We start from the raw sequence: 23,158 nt of genomic DNA, 5'->3' as shown, positions 1-23,158 counted from the left end.
ATTTTGGATAGCACTGACCCTGTTTCATCAGCTTTTTCCACCCAAAAATTCTGGGAAAAGGTTCATTTTAATACTAATGTATATTATATTATTAATGTATTTTTTTTGTATTGCAATATATGACTGGGTTATATAAAAAAGCCTTACCCTGAAATCATCAACTAGCCTCATATATTGGTCAGTTTCAGCAGTGAGATGTTTCTTATTTCTCAGCCAGCCCTTGGTGGACATACTAGTGTGTTTTAGGTCAATGATGTATTGCAGTGTCCAGTTTTGCTTCAGCTAAATTTTTTAATGGTTGCATACTTTCTGATACATAGTAAGAAAAAAAAATCACAGAAAAGAAACAATAGTTTAGTTTTGGTTAAAGAATGCACTAACAGTGACTTTTAATGGTGTTCACAGTAAAAAAAAAAAAAAAAAAAAGTTCAAAACTCCAACAAATGTAGATTTTACAAGCTTGTTGTTTGTGAAAATTATAAGCTTATTATGTAACATTTTGCAGCCAAAAAATATTTCATTTTACCATCTTGGTTGAGGTTTCATTTTCCATTAAAAAATGAATGAAATGATTCTAAAATGATCTTGGAAATTAAGGAACAAACTGATGAGTGACAATAAAATACAGTCATATATTAAAAGACCCCCGCTAATAATTTATGCAACTTCACAATCACTTAGTGTTCAAACACCTGCAAGTAACGCAATTAAATTGACGAAATTGACAAACACAACGGGATCTCAAAGTATGGAACTTTTATCTGCTGCCCTCATGTGGCCATAAAAGTTATCACAGATTGCAAAACTAGGTTCCCAACTACACAAGTCCTATTAATAGACTTCATATCATATTATCTTCAAAGTAAGTATAAGTCACATGAAAAAAACAACAATGACAATTTAAGAAATTACATGTCATACATTTAACAAAGTGAAAAAACAGTTTTAGTAAGTTAATGTTTTAGGTTCAACATTTTAGCAAATACTTGACATTAGAAAAGACATGATTGTTTTCTGTCAGATTATAAAGCTGACTTAGACTGGATTTGTCGTTTCCACCATTTCATAACCACATAAATGTTAGCATTACTTCATTGCTGCTAACATTTAGATGTCCATTTCAAACTGGGCGTCTTCTGCTGTAAGAGAGGAAAACAAAATTACATTTAGCTGACAGAAATAGGAGAGTACAAAGTCAGCTGGTAAATAAAAAACAGTACCCGAGTTCTCCTCTGTGTTCAGGCTGTGGTCATCTGCGTTGTTACTGGGTAATTCTTCAGGCTGGTTTTCATTACTGGACAACTCTGGGTCAAGCGGCCTTGTGACTCCGGGAATATCGGGAAGTTTGGGAGGCGTACGGGTCAGAGGAGAGGTCCGACACTGGAGCAGGAACTTCCTGTCGTAAATGATTCTGGTGCCTGCAGGTGACAGCAATAACACAGCAGGCAAAAGTTATAAGAACATTTATTGTTGAGTTATATTTTAAACAGGACTAGAAAAATCTAAGGATTCAGCAGCTGGTTATGGAAGTATTTTAAAGTGTGCTATGTAGGTTTGTTTCCACCAAGAAAAACTTTATAAATGGTACAACCATCTAAAATTCCACAATAAATTTAATAAGTTCAAAATACCTTATGGTGCAACTTTCACCTATTATCACATCTTTAAAGTTGTCTAAAATAAATGTGTCGTTTTTTTATCCAAAGTGTAGCTACAAAGTATTAGTTGCTCCCATAATAATCTACTTTGGATGACAACTGTAGTTAAAAAAAAAAAACAAAAAACAAAAAAAAACAAAAGGACAAATGTATCATGCCAGAACAAGCATTTTGTTGCAGATGGATACATTTTCTTAAAATAATTGATGGCAAAAAATAAACAAAACAAAAAACATTTGGGTTTTTCTAACATAGTTTGCCATCTTTTTAAATTCATAGTACGCAGGACAACAAACATGCTGTCACCTTTTCTCAAAAGCAGACTTGGGTGCACTCACTCACCCCTGCATATTGTTGAGTCGAATAAACACACATTCCTATTTCATCACTTTGACTGCAACGATGCCAGACGCAGCCTTGATTTCATAAAGTCAAACACAGAACACAGAATGAGATAGCTTTTTTTTTTTTAGAGGAAAGATAAGCAAGAAAGATCCTTTTTCAATATTTCAGACCAAAGATGATTTATAGATCCCTTTTTCCAAAACAATCTGACCATTTTGTAAAATTTTGTGTTTATTTAGTGCCAATATTTGTGGCATATGAAAATTTTTAATTTGGAGAAGTAGTCTTTCTTTCTTTATGCACCTTGGCAGTTGGTGAAAATGTATTAGAAATGTTTAGATCTCAAATCTTAATTTGACAGTTTTGACATCAGGATTTAGACAGAACAAGTTAAAACAGGAGCTTATTTATTTACATATTTAATACCAAACTAAAAATGTGGTCAAATCCATTTGATTTCTAACAATCTAACAGGCGTTTTATATATTTCAGTTTTATCTTCCAACAAATGTGGGGAGAACGAAGTAAAAAAAAAAAAATGTTCAAAGGGCACCATGTTTTTTTCAGTGATTATTCTACTACAATCAAAGGATTTAATTTATTTTTGCATTTTTAGAAAACATTTGATAGGGGTGCAAGTACTGTAGTTGTTCAGGGCTGCATGTAGAGGAACATAAATGAGTTAAATAAATCTTGTAATCTAGAAAAGATAAAAAAAAAAAAAAAAGGTTGAAATGCATAAAAAATGCTGTTAGTCAGTGACAAGTGAGTTACTATTTTCTATTCTATAGAAAATTGTAACACTATGACTGAGAATCTAGACTTCAGTACCAAACTTTAATGACGTTGTGTATTATCTGTTGAACCGGTCTGAGCTGGTAATGTTACAGAACATGTTATCAATAAAAACGAGCATGTGCATCCGAGCCAAATTTTCACAGCAAGTAGGACGGGATAACACTGGTTAGGACTTTGTGCAATAGCATTAATCCTAAAACAAAAATATAAATATGCATACTCTTTTTATATAAGTTTTCATTGCCAACATCGACATACACTTTAAATGTAAAATGAATATTAAATTAACACAATACAACTAACAGTAAAACATTATTTTGTTTTACAGCAGTAGATTAAAGGCTTTCTGTTTAAGATAGCGTTGACTGTGAACACAGGTTGCATTTCTAATGTTTAACCTTCTGTAATTATTTCAGAAAAATACATTACCGTACCTATTATATTGTAAGGTGGAATAGTGGTTGAGTTTTCCAGTAATTTAGGTCATAGCAGTTCTTACAAAATTGTGCCAACATACAAAACACAACAGCTGAGAATAAAGTAGTTCTACTGTTCTACTCAATATCTACAGCAAAAATATTGTCCATTTCATCACTGAAGAACAGTTTTGAATACAATAATAAAAAAGCAATAATATAACTTTCAGTGCGTCCTTTAAATTTGAGTTTTTAAAAGAGACAACTGAATTAATTTCTATAATGTTTAGTATTACACCATTGAGTCCTCCTCTTGTAAACATGTTTCTGCAGCAGCTGAAACAGCCGCACTATAAATAGTTTATGACTGACTGCATGTTTTCCTTATCTGGTTAATGTTACTGAATCTGAAGTTTATAATCTAATAATCCAAAAACAAACGCGCGCACACATAAGCACACATACACACAAATCCTAAACTTTCCACCATCTGTCAGGGTCCAACGCATGTTTACCTCCAGGCGTGGTGCTGAACAGAGTTCCTCCCGGGGTCGTGGAGTACTCCTTGGGCATGTGGGCTGCATCATGGATAGCGATCCTCCGGACAGCCGGGATCTCCAGGCTCCTGGAGGCCTGTCCCGCCGCTGACATCTCACACACAAGGCAGCGTCAATACCGCGCACGGCAATAATAACGTAAAAGCCTCTGATTTCAATGAGTTAGAGCCGACACTCCACGTGGCTGAGAGGAAAAACTCTAAACAAGTGACAGCGTTTCTACAAAACATCACGTGAGCGCAGCGCTCTGATTGGCTGAAAACAGGGGGCGTCAGAAAACGGTGGTTTTGGGTTATGTAGTTTTTCCTTTGCTGGCTGTCAAACCAGCTAAGCATTGATGTGTTGAAAAAAAATAAACAAGTTGCATGAATATTTGTATCAAACACCTAATTTTACTTTTTCTGAGAATCATGGTGACTCGACTCAAGGGTGAGGAAGTATTTTAATTAAAACTTTATAATACCATTATGTATAATTAAATGTAATTTACTGTAATTACATCTGTATATCCCCATTGTTATTGTCTTGCACATTCAGAAAAAAATATATACATATATTTTGTCCATACAAAGTAGGGCACATTGGATACAATAGATCTGGTAACATCAATTTGCAAGTCTTGAAAATCAATTAGTCTTGATCATTTAAACATTTGTTTTAGATTTAAATTCACAACTGAATTAACATAAGTACCCAGAACGTTTGTCAATTAAAAATATTAAAACACACAATCATTAAGCATTTAACTACAAAAGAAACTCAGACAAAGTTATGTCCCATCTTTTCTGTTTATTAAGTCTTGTAAATGGTAAGAGCTGGTGTACAGGGTAACATGATCTATACATATCTTCATGTTTGATCGAAAGGCTTGTATACATATTCACGTTTGTTTATCCTCTCCAGGACAATACAAAAGAAAAGAAAACAAATGGTCATAGCTACAAAGCCTCTACATTCCCCATAATGTGGGTGTCGGCCTAAACTAGATAATGCTTAAAGAACATCCATAACAACTCTATGAGGGTGCATAGCATTCTAATTAAATATATTTTGTCATATATTTATACATACATTTTTATAAAAACCATCTTTTTTTGTGCATGTGCGCAGTTGCATTCCTTAGGAGAGTTATATGATATTGCGTTTACACTGTCATGTATCCAGTCTAAAGGAGTATAGGTGATCTCTATTCTTTGCAACAGTTAATATTTTACAATACTCATTTTAAAATACATTGTCGTAGGTTACACACCCTCTTCACTCACGTGCTTCGTAGAAATGTCTTCTTTCGTCTTCTGATTCGACAAGGTTTGGATTCAAGTGTTGTCATGCTCACACTTTCACACCAAACACACAAACATGGTGGCAGGGACGCTTACCATAGTACAAGAGAGTTCTTCTCAAAGATGAAACAAATTTAGAGAACAAGAAAAATGTTTAACTTATTTTCTTATAAGTGAGCAGTATAAGAAATTTGAGGAGTGGTGGTTCTTAATATGGGCGCCACAAGCTCTCTGAAAAGAAAAAATCAAATGAAGAGCGTGTATCAATGATTTGCATGTTTGTTGGCTGCAGATTGAAACCCATCCCAGAACTGCCACTGAATGTGAAGGAAAAATCTGTTTGTATGCAACACAAAAATAATGTAATATCAAATGCATACATCTTTGAGATTTTAGTTTTGCTGAATATAGTGAAACCTTACAGGTTATTAAGCACAATGGTATCCTTTTACCTCTTAGGGGCTGGCATGGGTAATGATAGATACGCTAGCCTCAAGTTGAGTACTGTTTTTATTTAAGTATTTCAAAAATAAGCTGAGCTCATTCCTTTTTAAAATTAAGTTGATGTTTGGAGATTCTATTGAGAGCCCACCGCATGGTCTTTCATCACCCACAGAAGGGTCATGAACTCCAGTTTGGGAACTTTACAGCTGTCAACCTTCTCAAATGTATCAACTCTCCTAAAAGAAATAACAAAAAAACAGTGTTACAAATTATTTTACACAATCTGTGAAACTGATCTACAAATTTTGGCTTTGTGCCTCATGTCATGTATTAGGTCAAATGGTTTACTTTTAAAGCTACCATTAACAATAAAAGCACTAAATGGTGGGGGTACAGAGTGAATATTTGTGGTAGTGCTACTTTAACACAGGTACAACACAAAATATATTTCACATTGGAGTACAGACTAACATAGTGCTGACTGATATTATTTGTACTCTGAAAATTAGTGAATAAAATATAGCTGAGTGATTGTGAGAACCTGGGCTCTGTTTCATCCAGATAAAGCAGATTTAGTGAGATTGTACAAAGTTTCCAAGGAGCATTCTACACATTCATTGGGTAAAGATACATAAAAGTCTTTCAAACAAATGAATCCTTTATTGCAGTAGCATAATCTAATAGAGAGTTAGAGAGATGATGATGCAATGCACTATAACAAGATTTCAAGTGCTGTTAAAAGAGAAACATTGGTCAGTATGACTGCAAGAACAGTCCATTTACATTTATCAGTTAAAGTTACATTAGAGCTTAGCAAACTCTAACTGTTCAAGTTTGTGACAGATGGACTGACAAGATATTCTTCCCCCATGCCTCACATTAGCATGTAGATAAAGTCCAGTGGTTGCTATGGAAACAGTAACCCCAAAATGCTACTCACTGAAGTAGTTCTTAGCTTAAAATTTATTTTATTTCTATATTAATTGATAGAGGTTCCACTAATTGTGGCACAGGTTAATTCTGGAGGCAAGATTTTGCCTCCCCTAAAGTTAGATTTCTCTACAATCTTCAGTGTAAGATTATGCTACTGCCAGTAATTTTAGAAAGTGCTGGATTTCAATTCAAACATAAAAAAAATCCTAAAAAGATATGAATAAATAAATAAATGTAGTCATCTCTGTGCTTATGGTTAGTTTTTGTTTGTCAGCTGTTAAAATGAAGTAGGATAAACACTGTTTATGTGTTAGGAGGACTCATTCAGAGGCATTAAAAACTACTTTTTGGTCTCATCTGAATCAATAGAATCTGACACACATCTGTACACAAACCTTTCAGTTTCATGCAGTGCCCGCAAATAATAATAATAATAATAAAAAAAATACATAGATTTCCCTCTTCAAAAGGACTTCAAAATTCACAATCCTCGTTTCCGGTTCTCCTGCCTAAATTCATCCTCATTTTACATCGAGCGATCCGTATTTCAAAGCCATTTTCATTTTACATTTCAGAACAAAAAAAACCTGAGTGTAAAATGTGATAAGGTATAAAACATGTGCTATTATCTGATGAAGGTTGCTTGCATGGAGAGCATATGAAAAATATGTGCATTCATTCTGTGCTGCACTCATTCAGGCTACAGTAGCAGTTACAGTACTTGTGGGATAAAATAGTGTAGAGACGCTCCAGAAATGTGTGCTACTGTGATACAAAGTCTACATAGTGCTGCTGTCCGGTTTCTGCATAAAGTGTTGAAAGATACATGACTTTCAGTAATGTGAGCTTGATTTTTTTTAAACGTGTGAAACACTAATAGCCTTAATAAATCAGTGAAAGCAAAACTGATTTTGGGTGACTCCATTTCAACAAACACACTTTTTAAAAATAACTTAAGCAAAATTAGATTTTCTACATTAGTGCTTTAAACAATAAATAACTATAATAAAAAAAATACATCACAGATCATAATTGCTGAACAAGCAATCCATCTTTTCTTTTTGTTAGGTATTATTGCTGTGGCAAAGCTGTCTGACATTCTGATATTTCAACCATATGTTTATTTTGTTTGTTTATGTGCTTTTTCATGTTCTATATCTGAATGTACTGAGGTTTGCAAAGGTATTTATATAGAACATTTTGTCATGTGACAACCACAAACTTCAGTATATATTTTGGGGATGTTTTCTGACACATATAGCACTGTTTTTGTCATTTGTTGATGGAAAGAGCATGGAGCAACAAGAAGCCCATAGGGGGCACTTTAAATGAAAAATGATGACTTTAAATGAGAAAATGAGTTTCAAATACAAAAACAAAATGTGTGAAACCTGTAGTTGCAGGGTCGCTGTTGAAAATGCACCTTATACCTTTTTATTTGTAACAAAACATTAACAACAACATATACTTATCCTTTCACCTCACAATTGAGGAATACTTTCTGTTTCACCAATACATAAAATCTCAATGCAATGCATTGAAGTTTGTTCTAAAATGAGAAAATGTTCTCAATGTATAAATACCTTTGCAAGCCACATATAGAAAGTTCACGAGTCTGGGGTCAGTGATAACCGGACAGTCACAGTGCTACCTCTCTGTCCACGCTTTACGCTTTGTCACCTGCTACTTCACTCTTGCCGGGAATTTTCGAAACAATGTCTTAAAAGTCAACTTCTTCAGTATTTCTTCTTTCTATGTCTTTTGTATTGAATGGCTAAATAAAAAATTTGACAGCATGGTGCCGCAGCTGACACAAACAGAGAAAAAAGATGGAGCGGAGAAGTAAAATGGATAGAAGAGACCTGCGATTTTTACTGCATATAAACGAGGGCTACCAATAAAAATGGCTCAAAATGAGATATGCTACCAAGAAAAAACAAAAAATGTTCATAAGGAAGGAAAAAGTTAAGATATTTATCATAGAGCTGCTGTGCAATGCCGTCAAGAAACCAACTCATTTCCAAGAAAAACATTCCGATGTCTTTAAAACACATTACTCCTGACGACATGAGGGAATTAAAGAGATTCAGTTCTCTACGAAAGTCAAACAAAGTGGAGAACCAAAGCGGACATATACTGAAGAGGAAGTTAACTCGTTTAAGGATAAATCTAAATAAAAACATAGATACACGCAGACGAGAACTCACAAGCGGGAAAGAGCCAGCGGCTTTCTCTTTGCACAGGTCGAGCACGCCGTGACATCACAGAGACAACAAGCCAATCAGGGGAGGGCAGGCGAGGCTCAACGCAGAGCTCGAAGCAAGGTAACATGCGGCAGAGCAATTTAAACACACACACGCACACACATGTCCACAGAGCATAGAGTGCATATATCACATTAAGAATAAGAGGAGAAAGGGTCCGATGACAGAAGCATTGGCTCAGCAGAGGCTTTGCTGCATATACAGCCATCCTTTGAGGGACTTTATGTTTTTTTTTTAGTGTTTTTTTTTTGGCTGCAGTGTTAACTGACTCAACTTGCTGACAAACGACTCCAGTTAGTGGGGATGAGGTCCTTTAAAAAGACCTATGACCCATGCACGGGCCGGCCTCTGTACCTTCAGTTTTTACTCCTTCAGTTTGTAGATAATGACAGTTCAAAAGGTCAAAGGGCATGCACCAGCAGTTATCATGCGATTACAGTTCACAGGAAGCACTTTGTTGCTTTTTTTCTTAGTTGTTTTACGAACATTAGTTTTTTTTTGTTTTTCTTTTTGTATAAAAATGAATTATCATGCCTCTGTTTAGTTATATTTTTCTTTACAAATGTTAGAAAACTACAAGTTCAACTCCTCTTTTTGTTCTCGTCTTCTTTTGTTTTGTGGTGCTTCATGATCACAGGTTGAGGATGTTTCTGGTTGTCCTGGTATGTTTTCTCCACTTTCTCCCCACTTCTTTTTCATTTCCATCTTCGTTCCGGTCGTGTTTTTGTGGTGGGTGTTTTGGCAGTGGGTTTCCGGTCCTGCAAAAAAAACAAACAAACAAACAAACAAAAAAAACAATAGAAATATAAAAACGGACTTAATATGCATACAAAATTATTTTGGCCTTCTAAAATTTTATGATGAAGACAATGATATAATCAAGTTTTCAGAAAAGGCTGGGAAGCTGTGTAAAATGCTGCTAAAAGCAGGAGGTCATGATTTGAAAACACTGAAACACAGAAAACAGGACAAATGAGACATTTATTTAGATGGATTTGGTAAATTTGCAGCAATGAATTTCAAAATGAAAGAATCTGAATATATTCATTGACAAATTCCTCTAGAGTTGATAATAGGTGGTAGTAGTGCCACCCACATATTAACCATAGTATGGCTACTGCATAAAAGAATGTAGGCTGCCACTAGTGCTAGCATGTTCACAGGAGGCAGTCAAAATAAAAACACAGCAGTCTCTTTTCCCACAATATTTCCATTTCTAAATGCTATAATTTTCCATACTCAGATTTAAGCTTACTTTGTTGTTTCTTTTTTTCGTAACTTCTTTTCTTTCTATGCTTCAACTATAGTATGCTTATTTAGGCTTAAAACTACTTTATTTCTCTTCTACTTTATTTCCTAAAGTTGATTTAAAAAGTAGCAATCCGTCATTTCTGAAGCGTGTTCATGGCAATCATCTGGAATTAACCACTTATATTTCAAATAAAAACGGAAACCCTTCCTGTCTTTGTATCTCATTTGTTTACTATAGAATTTAAATGACTGTCAATTCAATCCAGACTGTGCATTTTACACAACAACCAAACATTTTCACTCAAAGCATTACAAAAAGGGATTCTAACTTGGAGCAACACAAATAAAAAAACAAACAAATAAAAAAAAATCTAAAAATAAATAAAAACAAAGTTGGTGTAAGAAACTATTAGGCTCTATCAGATTAGCAGCCACTACACAGGTTATTGTCCAAGCACTGGGATGCACAAGTGCTTGTTTTGTTGTCCCGTACCTGAAGGACCGGGCAGTATTTGTATTTCAGTGTTTAACTCTCCGGAGACTGGTGCGCTGCAATGACTGAGCACCCTTCCTTACATCCATCCCCACCTGGAGCAAGGAGGGCAGGAGGAAGGAAGGAGACAACACTTGGACCAGTTAAGTGCTGAAACCAGAGTAGGAAACTAACTATGGCTCACATGTTCAGGGTCTCAAAGGGCTTTAGCAGTCAACCAACCAAATCAGGCACCGAATTAACTCATTTTGTCTTTTGTTCCATGTGAAATTTCTCATTCTTTGAATGATCTGAGTCATAGTTGTTTTTTTATCCATTCAACTGTACAAAATTTCTTAAACCAACATGAACCAAAATCCTTGTGGCTTCTATGTATGATCTTCTGTGTGTTTCACTGTATGCAGCTGACCTACAATGACAAGATGCGAGTTCAGACTTGTAGTGTTTGTGTGATGGTATGGGTAGTGTGATATTTTGGTATCATGATAACTTTGAGCAAATCCCCCATGCTTTTACTGTGCTGTGAGTTTAAAGAAGTCTCTTACACAATCACACCTAATCTATTTTACAACATCGTTACAACTCATTCTCACACATTTTGCTCAGCTGGTAAATGCTACTCAAGCATTGACAATATTTTTCTACTCAACAAGATCCTGCAATGTTTAAAAAACCTCAGAAATTAAACTGAACAACTGTATTGTTGACAAGCTTTTGTGTACACAAAAACACACTAGAGGTAATGAAAAATTGCCTGTATATTTCTGAAAGAATTAATAAAAAAAGCTTGCAAGTATTTATTTCAGAGACTAAGCCTATCCTTCCACTGGCTACTGTATATTTATCTGTAAACCAACTTAAAACCTAAAGTAGTTAATTTGATACTATCTTTGAAAAGAAATGCTGTCCAAATACAACATTTGTTACATTGTTTAAAACAGACCAATATCCTATACGCTACTTTTAAATTAATGATTTTACTATGTGGAATGAAAATAATAACATACATGAAGCGGAAAATTCATGTGTCTCATGGAAAATGGGAAACAAACAGTCATCTTACTTTTCTAGAAAGCGCAATTCCACGTTCTTCAACAAATTTTCCCTCAGCAGAGAAGTCTGCCTTCTCTTCTTTCTGAACAAAGAAAAGATAATAAAATACAATCAAACAAATGATTTATATCAACGTTGAATGCTTAAGATGCTTTCTTGAATCTGAAAGATTTATGTTGAACAATTTTTTCGTTTGAAAAAATCCTTTCAGTCTGGGTCTTTGCATTGATCAAAATGACCAATCATCAGTCCTGATGATTGTTGAGCCGTTTAAAAAGATTAAAAAGTACAGATGATTGTGATTTGAGAAAAGTAAATGGCTAGATAGAAATTTGAGTATTCAAAAAAAAAAAAGAAAAAAAAAAGTTAACGAAATGAAGATGTTTTCCCTCTCCAGGTGCAGGAAGCGGCGGGTGGTCGGCATTGCAACCTGACCTGGCCTCGCCTTTGCTCCTGCTCCCAAGCTTGTTGGCCAGTCTCCTGATGAGAGAAGCCCAGCCCCTTGTCAAAAGGCTGCGCGCCCTTCAGGAAGTGCCCACTCAGCACATAAGAGTAACCCGTATCACACACCGGAGTCAGTAGGGCTTCCTGGGCTGTTTGCAAGCCAGGCACACTTCCATCATGTCCGGATGATGCCGAGCCCACCCAGCCCTGCAGGGAGTCCTTGTCTGGTAAGTATGGCTGAAATGCTCCACCTCCCACCATCCTGCAAAGAATGAAGCACAGTTTGAGGTTATCAGGGGAACTATGATCTCATAATGCGTTGAGACAGTGCATGACGTACCGGTTGTCCCCATTGTGTTCCGGTGGCCTCAGCCCAGTCATCTCACCAGCATACATCTGCTGGCCTGCAACAAGAGAAATCCCTTCCACTGAGCCCAGCCCCACACCACCAACTCCTCCTTTAGTTCCTCCTCCCACAGCCACACCGTCCCCTCTCCTTGCGTCTGACCTCTGACCTCCCAGTTGCCCGTTCAGATTGACCTTGGGAACAGCGCCACTGGCCCTCACCCTGTCCAGTTCTGCCAGTGCACTCGCTGGCTCTTGTGGCACTTCCTCCTCTTCTACCTCCCCCTCCTCCTCCTCCTCCTCTTCCTCCAGCTCCATGATGGAACCACTGGCCCCACTGGCTCCGCTGCTTGGACGGCCCAAGCTGCAGGGCAAGGAAAGCGTCGCACCCTCAGAGTCATCTGCTCGACTGCTACCATCTAGCGATGAGTCCTCAACTGTGACCAGCGAGGGGCTAACCCCTGCCGGCCACACCTGAACATCCGACATCTCCATTAGTGTGTCTTCCTCCGTGGTGGCAATGGGCGCACACTCCAGGCTGGAAACTTCCTGCCAGTACGGCTCCACACCCAATGGAGAGGGCAAGCTGTACTGCATGGAGGCTGGGGACACAAGCTCCTCCTGCACCAACCCATAACCTGGAAGGAAGACAGGGGCGAGACAAGAGAAACACTAACACCGAGCAGGCACAGCCATGGGGAGGGTCGGGAGGTTGTACGTCGACTGTTTCTTCAACCTACTTAAGAAACAGTGGAGCTTAGCCGTGTCCCAATACACAAGCAGAGACTCTACATATTACGAATTTGGACTGATCAGTCAGAAATACATTTTGTCTGATACTGCATTTCATTAAAACCAGGCTCGGATGACAGGAGTTTTGAAAACCTCAATGATTTTAAATGTTGGGATGTTCAGAATTAGCAAGAGGAGCTCTTTTAATGTGCAAATATAGAAACATTAAACAAGTTTTGATAATTAAATGCTTGAAAAGGAAGAGTCACTTTATGGAAGAGCTACCAGGTCATGCTGACGACAATCTTCAGAGTGGGTAGTGTTACTGAGGGGAAAAACTTCAAAGTGTTGTGTATCACTGAAATGTTTGATAATGGGAGTCACATAATGTCCAGAGTTGCCTATGCTACTAATAAGGAAACTGCATTTCTAATGTGTTGTCAGTCTATGCCATTGTATGTCTGAGGCTCATCGAAGCAAGGAGACAGCAAAACTATCAAAAAATGCTGAATATGGAAATGTTGGCAGCGTTTCATTAATGTTCGAGTTAAAGTAAGGATCTATCTTGTGAAACACAAAGAGATTGCTGTTTCAGTTTTAGCTAGCTGTATTAGTCATGCTGAATTAAATACAAGTTGCTAAAGAAACTTTACAATATCGATGCAATTTTCATTTGGTCTTTTAGTAATAATAGGATGGTAAAATCCTGTTTTACATACTACATTCTTACACACAACTATTCCCCTAATATAAATCAAGGGCAAAAGACTGAATTATATTAATTGATCATTTTTAAAAATAATGAGAAATGGCTAAAAGCATTAGCAGGTCAAAGCATTGGAAAATCAGAGACTGGAGCTTGACCACAAAATTCTGATCCAGTAGATCTCTATTTGTAGATTCTCCATGCTGATGAAACACAGATTAGCTTTCCAGCTAATGACTAGCCACAGTGGGGCAAAAAGGCAGAGTTGATTTCTACAGTTACAATAATCTGAGTCATAAAACAGAGATAGTTTATGCAAACCCTATTTTAGATAAAGTAACCTATTCAAATGTTGGAAGGACAAATTAAGCACAAATTGGTTCAAAGTTCCTGTTATCTGAGTTTGATTTTCTATGTTTAAAATTAAATGCAGAACTGCAGCACTCCTGCAATTATATTTTATCTGCATGCCCTTGAATAGAACACAAGAACATTTTAAATTAAGTTTTTTTTTTTTTTGCAGTAATACTTTGACCAGTTGATGTAAGAAAGTTAATCTGATGTAAAGAATTCAGTCCAGGTCTTTGTCATTGGGACACAGCAAAATGTGCAAGTTGTGAGGGCATACAGTAAGAGCTTCGTGGATCATCCTTTGTTTGTGAGGTGAATGATGCAGGGCTCTTGATTTTTATTTTCTTTTTTACTAAAGAAAGAAAGTGAATTCCCAGAACATAAACTGTCCCAGGAAAGAAAAAAAGAAAAGTGAGGGTAGCTACATGTTGATTTTGGGGTTGGCACGATATTCATTTACATTAAAGCAAGGATATCCGTTTTTGTAGAAGGATCTTTTAATTTTGCCCAATTAAAGGCCTTTCATTTCATACAAATCAGAAACTAAGCAAAGCAGCTTAGATGATTTGTCATCTCTGCAATATTATTGTTATAATGTAACACAATGAACAAAAATGCTGTGAAATATCTGTTATCGTTCCAACCCATGTCATAAGTTCCTGAGTGGGACTCAGCAGTAGGCTTTGCTGAGAAAAATGCAAGCTAGAAAAATTCTTGCATTCTCCTTTATTACAGCAGCAATTCAGAAACATGCATCCTACTCTATACCTCGGGCATTTAAGTACAACTCCCTCCACAAACACTCACACATACACAACTATACATACTCACATTAAACACAGTTAATAGATTTAAAACTAATTTAATTTAGATAAACGGTGGAGTCATTAAAAGTAGTTAGTATTTTACCTGCAGAAGACAACTCCTTTAAGCTGTAGCAGTTTGTATGCTTCACTTAATTAAAACATATCTGGGGCTCCACTTCCAATTAAAATTGAAGAAATAAAAAGTTTCAATGCATACTTTGACCAGAATAACAACTTAATTTAAAGGTAAAAATCAATGAAAAACATTCACATGAACTTAGCTCATGTTTTTGTAGTGCATCGCTTTTATAACAGTTCTTACACAACATAAGCTAATACGATTTTCATAGTGAATAACGTCAAACCAATATGCAGATATTCATCACTGCAACCCTCACAGTGGCTTAAACGTTTACAAGAATGTGTGAATGAAATGAGATTTTTTTGATCAACAGTGGAGCAAATCCACTTTTATCTGACCTCTGAATAGTTGTTGGATCATCAGAAAATTATGGACAATCTCTGCTTAATCTGAGGTCACTGAAAGAGTTATCTCCTGCAATTAAGATAATAACCACAAAACAACTTTTCACAGAAAAGTGAAAAAAAATCTTCAAAAAAATCCAAACTGCTTCTTTAAGTATATGAAAGATATTCCATGTTTTCATATATTTTTTGTGTGTTTGAACGCCATTTAACTTTTATTATTAATTTGAGTGCCACCGATAATTAGTTTAGGTGACTAAACTTTTCATTTGCTTTTCAGAGACAGTACACGAAAGACACAAACATACACATTCAAACACAAAATTGTATTAATACAGTTTTTGGTGGTAATTTTAAAGTTAAAAAAAGTAATTATGATTTTTCTAATAAACACCTTGTACACTCTGAATCTCACTTGATTCACAATAAACATTTGTCTGTAGGAATTAAGCAAGGGAAATTAAAATAATTTTACATTTTAAACTTTTTGGAATGTAATTTTAATTTTGGTATTACTTAAAACATTAGCTAAACAAACGGCTGAAAAAAAAATGGACAAAATTAGAAAATTATTATGCACGTCACTTCTACCAATTTCTTGTAAAACTTAAGTCAAAAATATCTTCATAACATGGAAAACGTGAGAGGATTATAGTTAGGATTTCTTATTTAAACATATGCAATGTTTACATTAGTGAAGGTGAAAAGGTCTTCATCCAAAATCAAGCCCAAAGTATATTTGTGAGAAGCATATCCATGTATATCTAGAAAATTACACTTTTAAATACCAGGGTTCAGCTTAAATTTTAATAATGAATGCAAATTAAACATTTTTAATGTTGTCATTCATACCTGGCCTCACTAAAAGCCTTAAACTATATTTAATTCAATCTTAATTTTCAAAATGTTGTTAATTAATTTTAATAGCAAAATCTATTGACTGTTAGCTAAAAGAATGAAAATGGATTCAGAAAACATGTTTTACGTGATTTTGTCAGAGATTAACTGAAAAAGCTAAATATCAAGAAAGGCATACACAATAGTTAAACACTAATGGATGTAGATGTGGTAAAGGTTCCCAAACTTGACATATTTAACCAACATGCTATCAAGTTTGAGCATAGATGACATGTTTTTGGTGCTTAATGTGTCATTTAACAGAGGTGAAATTCAGCGGATCTGCAGCTCAGAATTTTTTTTTTGTCTTACTTTTATGTTAAAAGCAGTACCCATTATGGCCCAGTAATGGAGATGTGAACATTTTGGCATGAAGTAGCTTGAAGCCTTACAGCTTAATTAAATTTTTAGAACAGCTGACACATGTTATTACAGAGACTATCTATTATATAACCTCAACACGTTTTGGCACCCGTGGTAAAAATGTGCTAAAAGCCTTCACACAAATTCATCTTTTATTACAGGAGCTTAATGTCACACTGAGCACAGAAACAAGAATTTCAGTGCATTTATTACTTTGGAAAAATATGTGTTTCTTATAATGAAACCATTATACCATTATAATGATTGGTACCAATTCATTGGAGATATAAATGTAATTGTAGAATATTTTAATTTAACCTTTAGTTTCTAAAGTTGATCAGAGCATTTCTCTGAGGTTAAATAAAAACACAAAAAAGCTTTTCCTGTTCCACCTTCACACAGATAAACGTAACATTGAGTGTGTTACCTGGACTGTATAAAAAGTGATGGATATTCATGCAAAACATATGGTCAAGTTTACACATAAATAATTCAGTGGGCACAAAAATAAACTTTTTGCTAAGGAAATTTCTGTTCCACCTCCTGAAACCTTGTTCTGAAAACAAGAGATCCTGGAATGGTCAAAAATCTAGAAGAAGACCAAGTGGTATCCTACAGCCAAAACCTGTTATGAGTTTGTATAGAGAATTAAGAGTCGATGTGCCAACAATTGTGACACTACTGATTTTGCTAAAGGTAATTATTTTCATGGGATTTTCCTCCTGCTGAATGAATGTATGCAAAGCAAAGACAAATTTTGTCTACATTTTTCAGTGTGACTTAAATCTACTGCATTAAAAGAAGGATTTCAAGGTATTTTAAAGCTTTCAAGTGGCAATAATAAATTATTATGGCTCTTTATGTGAGTGAAATACTTCTTTGTGATGCATTTGGTTTTTTCCAGAATTTATTGACTTATGAACTACAGTGTGTGTGTCTCTGGGATGGAACAGGGCCAGGATGGTAAGAGCATCAGAATGAGGGTGAACAGGAAGGAATGAGTTAGAATGGCAGCTTGAATGAGTTTAGCTGAGTCAGGGTTAGTCCTTCCTTTTTATTCCTGCTGTTAAAAACAAAAAACAAAAAAGACACACACACACAAGTGTCCAAGGCACAACACATGGTGAAGCACAGATTAGCTCAACTGAGACTGAAAAAGCCCTAAAATCAAACAAACAAAAAAAAGGACACCACACTTCACAATACACTGTTTTAACAGTGCTCAAATAAAAACACAGACTCACAAAACTACACTCATATTCTTTTATATATAATGAATGAAGTAGTTTTTTTGGGTCACAGGTGAGGTTAAAATGTAGTGCAATAAATCCTGAACATCCAAACCATACACAAACACACACCCTCACACCAGTATCCCTGCCGGCAGATAATGTTTCAACAATGCTGAGAGTCTTTCAGACTTGGGCAAATTTTTGGATTAAGTTCAGTAAAAAGTGTAAAGACCCAACAAACCCTCCTCAGTAACACTGACCTCTTAAAATATTAAATACAATTGTATGATTAATGAGTTTGCCCATGAAAGAAAGACTTCATGTTGCAGCAGCATTGTTCTCTGAACATTATGTGCGATGCAGAAGTCAATGTGTTAACAGCATATTGTTAAAATGACACCATTTATTTCACAGTAAATGAAAAGAAAACACTTTTTGAGTTAACTTAGCATAAAACAAGATTAGAGTACACCCACTGAACAGAGAGAACATTATACACAGCAAAGATTAATTCAGACACTGAAAGCATGCCATGCACAGTTTGATGTTAAGAACATAAACGGCAAACTGCAGACACCACAATTCACCAGTACAAAATCCTCATCCACTCATACACGGTATCTATCAGAAATGTACATATACTCATCATCAGCATTAATAATATGTTATCTTTGAGCATTAGTTGCTTCCTTAAACCCTCCTTTATTGGTACTGGACTGGAAATACAACAGATGCAAGATCCAAGAATTAGATTTTTTTGTTTGGTCAATTTTCTCTACTCCAAACAGGTTCAAAATTAGAAATACAGGCCCAAATATATACAAACACTTTATTGATATTGATATAGATGTATTATATTTAGAGCTTAATGTAAACCTGCAATGTGCTTTTCAAAACTAGTAATGATGTGTGGCCTCATCCTTTTAACCACCCTGTTGCATCTGCATAAGAACAAATACAACTGGGTGTTGTAGTTGCATTTATTTATTTAAGTTAAGCCCATAAATGTTGTAACTTCAGGACATCTTGAAATAGTGCAAAAATAACTAATTCTGAATTCTTAATTAATTGATTTTAATAACAATTTTTAATATGATGTCACACAAGGAAGTAGTGTTTGACATGCTGCCTTAAAATCCACCCACAGGAATGCCTCTGTTTAATTCAAATGTTGTGAATAAAGTTGTTAGTAGCTTACAAAGCCATGATATCATCATCAAGGCTTGTGAGGAAAAAAAGGCAGTGAAAAAAAGTGTCTTTATATACAGTGTATGTAACTATCTGATTTGAACTGAATTGATTTGGGCCAGCTTGACTAATTTTTAATCCTGTGTGGATTACAAACAATAACCAACAACTTCCAACTTGTACAACTAGTTCCTGTTTTTAGGAATGGCTGAACCATTAATGGTGATAAAGTGCTGATCTCCAATTGAACTTTATGAAAAGGCATTAAAAGGATGAGTAAAACCCAAAAATAAATATGATGCTCAAGCCTTTGATGTGTGCATGTAAACGTCTGACTTAACCCATACGTAAAAAATGCTTTGGAAATAATAACCTCACTCAGTTAATCCAACATATTTTCAATATTTATCTGCTGTGCAAATAAGACTCAAACCTAATTGACTGTATCTAAACAAATGAATCTTTTAAAAGCTAGTCTGAAACAAAAAGATCACTTTTATGGTTACACAAACTCACACTCCAGTACTGTAACAGTAAAGCATGCAGCATGCACGTGCACAAACAGTAGTACACACACTGAGCTGTGGATTTAAAGAGGAGGAGAGGGTCCCCACTTGACTGAACGAGGGAGGAGCACGGGGGGAAATAAGATGACAAGAGAAGAGGAGGCCCAGAGGTCAAAATGAGGTTCTTATGAGGTCAGAGGTCGGACAGGTAGAGCTGTGAGGAGGAAGAGCAGGAGAAGGGAGAAGGGAGAAGGAGGAGAAGGAGAAAGAGCAGGGCAGCTGGGCAGCTGGTATGTTGTGTCACAGGTTCAGAGAAAGAGGAAGAAGTTGGACAGAATCCTGAGGAAGAGAGATCATTCCAACATCATCTGCAGTAAGATATGTGGAATGTTGTCTTTTTCTCAGGTAAAAAGAAAGCAAGAGTGAGATAGGAAGAGTGACAGACAGAAACAAGGAATGAAGGCCCAGAGCACATTTTCATTTTGTTCAGTTTTGACTCTTTTATCCATCCCAGACATACACACAAAGATATGTATGCACACGCACATACTTATGTGCACACATACACAACCAGTCCCAGATGTAATCCAGACATCTATAGTAAATGGAAGGAATTTCTTGCACGGTGCATTGAGATGGTACACATACCCTTGTTTGTATTTTTTATTTTTTTCAAATCACAATCCAAACACTTCAGTATATCTGATCCTGTTTTTATGCGTCAGACCAACAAAAAAGATTGCATAATTGTAAAGAGGAATAACATTTTTTAAACAAAAATCTGAAAAGGGTGATTAGAATTTGTATTTATCAATCTATACCTGGAACTCATCCTCTGTGTTATGCCTCCACCAGCTTTATTCTTTGTTTTTTCAGCAAAAAACGTCCATCGGATTGGTTTGGAAGTATTTGTGTATTAAAAATTTCAAGTCTTGCCAGAAATTCTCCCCTGTTGTTACGCCTGAACTTTCCTTAGACCATTAGAACACCTGAATATAAATATGTTTTGTTTCAAACTACCTCCACTCCAGTCTCATGTCTCTTGAAGCCTCTAACAGGTTTTCTCTCAGGACTGGATGAATTTAGCCACATCATCTTCCAATCAACTGAGACCACTTTCCCAGTCTCTGTTTGATAAAACTGCCATGTTCCCTAGCATTGATGGTGATAATGGGCTGATCTCCAGTACTGTTTTTTTTTTTTATTTCTTTTGCCACATACAGTATTTTGCTTGTGGGACAAAATGTTCTCATGCTCGTTCTGCGCTATACACGGCTGGTAGAAAACTGCAAGTAAATTTTAAGGCTCTTGTTTAACAAAGACATTTCCATTGTTGCCATGTCAACTGGTTATCCCCCCTGAACCATGGATCTCTGCAGTGCTTCATGAAATATGTAAAGCCTTGGCTACCGTTTTATAACCTAACCGTGCTTTAAACATCTCCATAACATTACTCTTCTTCATGCTGTTTGTTTACTAATGCTCTCCAACAATCCTGCACTTTAATTTGGTGATTTTTGAAGACTGTACAGAGTAAAGGGACCTGAATATGAATGCAGCTAAGTCACATTTTCAGACTTTTATTTGTAAAAAGATGAATTAATTAATCACTTTCATTTACTTCAGTGTCATGCACCCCTTGTTGGTCTGACACATAAAATCCCTATCAGATACACTGAGGTATGTGGATGAAGGGTCAAAAAATGTGGAAAAAAACTTCAAGGGATATGTTCAGAAGACACTGTGCTTTTCAGATTCATACCTTTATGGCTGTATAGCCTTAAAATCCAAAATATAAAGGAGAGCTATGATGGTTTTCCTAGATGAGTAGAAACATTATAATTCATATCTAAATTATGAGGTGGAACAAAGTGTAACTTAAAAAGAAAAAAAGATGGCTTGTGCCCCGGTGAGAAATGCACAGAGGCGGTGTTAGTGCATGCTGATAAAAGCCATTTTCATGGTGGGAGAATGACACCATTCCTCAGACCTCAAAATCATCGTCTGAGACTCATCATCATCATCATCATCATCATCATCATCATCATCATCAAGAGCAGCAAACCACCATGCAGCCCCAGTTTCTGATCAACTTACCCCTTCTGAAAAACGGGGGTCTAATAACTCTTGGCTTGTGCACTATGCGTGAAGGCCTTGTGTCCGTCATCTCTTGTGGGGCAACAGAAACAAGGCACAATGGCTGTTACCCACACTCTAACGAAGCAGGCAATTTTTCACAGATGAAGGGGAACGGCAGATCACTTTCTGGGCCTCAAACAGGGTAAATGTTTCACTTGAATAGCAAGTTGATGTTTGAAAACAGAGATTTTGGCTGAATGCCTGTTTCCTCAGAGCTTACTTTATGTGGTTATTTTCTTTTTAATAACCTTTGCTTCCAAATTACTTTTAACACTGGGATATTGTCAGAATTGTAATTTCAAACCATTGTAAATAGAATTAATATGAAACAATAAAGAAACCTTCATTTTCTCCTTTAAACTCTTATCTCATTGTAGAAGGGATTTTGTGATCATTAAGGCATCTCCATCATCATCATCATCATCATCTTCAAGATAATCACGAGCAAGCATAAGCTATTGCAATTTAAATATATAAAGGTAAGCCTTTGCTGATAGATAAAATAGTTTCTCTTAAATTCATGCTATAATATGTTTATGTTTCTTACCATTAATGACACTGGGAGACAACAATGTAGAATCTCTGTCAGCCAGACGACAGGCCCCCTCTTCTGACAACCCGGGCCCCTGTTGCGGGGCCTGGCCCTCAAGTGAAGACACAATATCTGCACGGTCAATGTTCTTCAGAGCAGTGTACAAGCTCTCCACTAAGCAGCACACACACCAAAATGAAAGAAAATGACAGAAAAGATTTAAAATGAGAACATGTCTTACAGTAAAGAGTCTGTAAAGTTACACTTTCAAACTCTTTCTGAGTTTCTTTTAATACAGATCCATTTGTTTTGCTGCTTGCTGTTGGTTGAAATCTAAAGCCTTTCCACAGCTTTAAACATTGTATTTAATCCTCAGAGTAAAATGGTAGTCAGTTTAATAAGACTCACTTTTGGCCCTTTTGCCCTCTCTGCTGAGCCACAGGTTGAGAAGGGCGGAGCTCTGGTCCAAAAGGGAATTTGGATTTTCTACGCGGATCCTGTTGATGTCGTCAACACTAAACTGAAGCTCTCGCGCCAACTCTGAAAGAAAAAGCAGATAAAATAAACTGGATATCTGCACCAGTAAATAAAGACATTATGATCACTTACAAATGAAGTAAATACCACAGGTTATCTCCTGGTTTGTAAACTGTAAGTCCACTTACAGTTTACATAATCTGACAAGGGAATTTTTCCTCAGGGAAGACTGAATCAAATCAGTCACTAGTTTGTGTTTACTCACTGTATTTGTTTCAAACTTGTAAAAATCTGAAGTTACTAACCTGCCCAGCTTAAGCCTAGCTGATCAGATATGATGTTGATTTTGATCTCAGTTCTCTCCATGGCGTTCACTGAAGCTAAAGAGAAAATAGGAGCAGTTTAGGACCCACCAAACATCATGAAAAGACAGAGTCAAAAACACCAGATTTCTAAACG

General features: G+C 36.1%; 2 protein-coding genes across 10 annotated transcripts in view; both read right to left on the bottom strand.

Annotated features, from left to right (window-relative positions):
- Positions 1-242: 242 nt before the first annotated feature.
- Positions 243-4,015, bottom strand: LOC122819541 (eukaryotic translation initiation factor 4E-binding protein 3-like). 2 transcript variants are annotated; one of them, XM_044096336.1, is made up of 3 exons: positions 3,733-4,015; positions 1,221-1,418; positions 243-1,136 (listed from the first exon to the last, which is right to left on the bottom strand). In XM_044096336.1, the coding sequence occupies exons 1-3, from the start codon at positions 3,866-3,868 to the stop codon at positions 1,108-1,110; spliced, it is 363 nt and encodes a 120-aa protein (XP_043952271.1). In that variant the 5' UTR covers positions 3,869-4,015; the 3' UTR covers positions 243-1,107. The 2 variants fall into 2 exon arrangements, with proteins under 2 accessions (XP_043952271.1, XP_043952270.1); XM_044096335.1 differs by having other exon boundaries at positions 247-1,139.
- A 204-nt stretch (positions 4,016-4,219) lies between these two features.
- Positions 4,220-23,158, bottom strand: part of ank1b (ankyrin 1, erythrocytic b) — a 69,233-nt gene continuing 50,294 nt past the window's right edge. For 2 of the 8 annotated variants that reach the window (XM_044096326.1, XM_044096328.1), the window contains 10 exons: positions 23,005-23,079; positions 22,631-22,762; positions 22,238-22,396; positions 21,649-21,720; positions 12,280-12,922; positions 12,066-12,201; positions 11,931-11,975; positions 11,506-11,577; positions 10,443-10,537; positions 4,220-9,456 (listed from right to left, as the gene is read on the bottom strand). In XM_044096326.1, the coding sequence (XP_043952261.1) occupies positions 10,469-10,537; positions 11,506-11,577; positions 11,931-11,975; positions 12,066-12,201; positions 12,280-12,922; positions 21,649-21,720; positions 22,238-22,396; positions 22,631-22,762; positions 23,005-23,079 (1,403 nt within the window). In that variant the 3' untranslated portion in view covers positions 4,220-9,456; positions 10,443-10,468. The remainder of the gene's footprint in view (positions 9,457-10,442; positions 10,538-11,505; positions 11,578-11,930; positions 11,976-12,065; positions 12,202-12,279; positions 12,923-21,648; positions 21,721-22,237; positions 22,397-22,630; positions 22,763-23,004; positions 23,080-23,158) is intronic. The other 6 variants (XM_044096332.1, XM_044096327.1, XM_044096329.1 and 3 more) reach the window with 6 other exon arrangements.

The sequence above is a fragment of the Gambusia affinis genome, linkage group LG17 (genome assembly GCF_019740435.1).
Source record: "Gambusia affinis linkage group LG17, SWU_Gaff_1.0, whole genome shotgun sequence".
Classification (NCBI taxonomy): domain Eukaryota; kingdom Metazoa; phylum Chordata; class Actinopteri; order Cyprinodontiformes; family Poeciliidae; genus Gambusia; species Gambusia affinis.
Note: the sequence above shows the minus strand (reverse complement) of the source record. Positions and strands in the feature narration are given on the sequence as shown.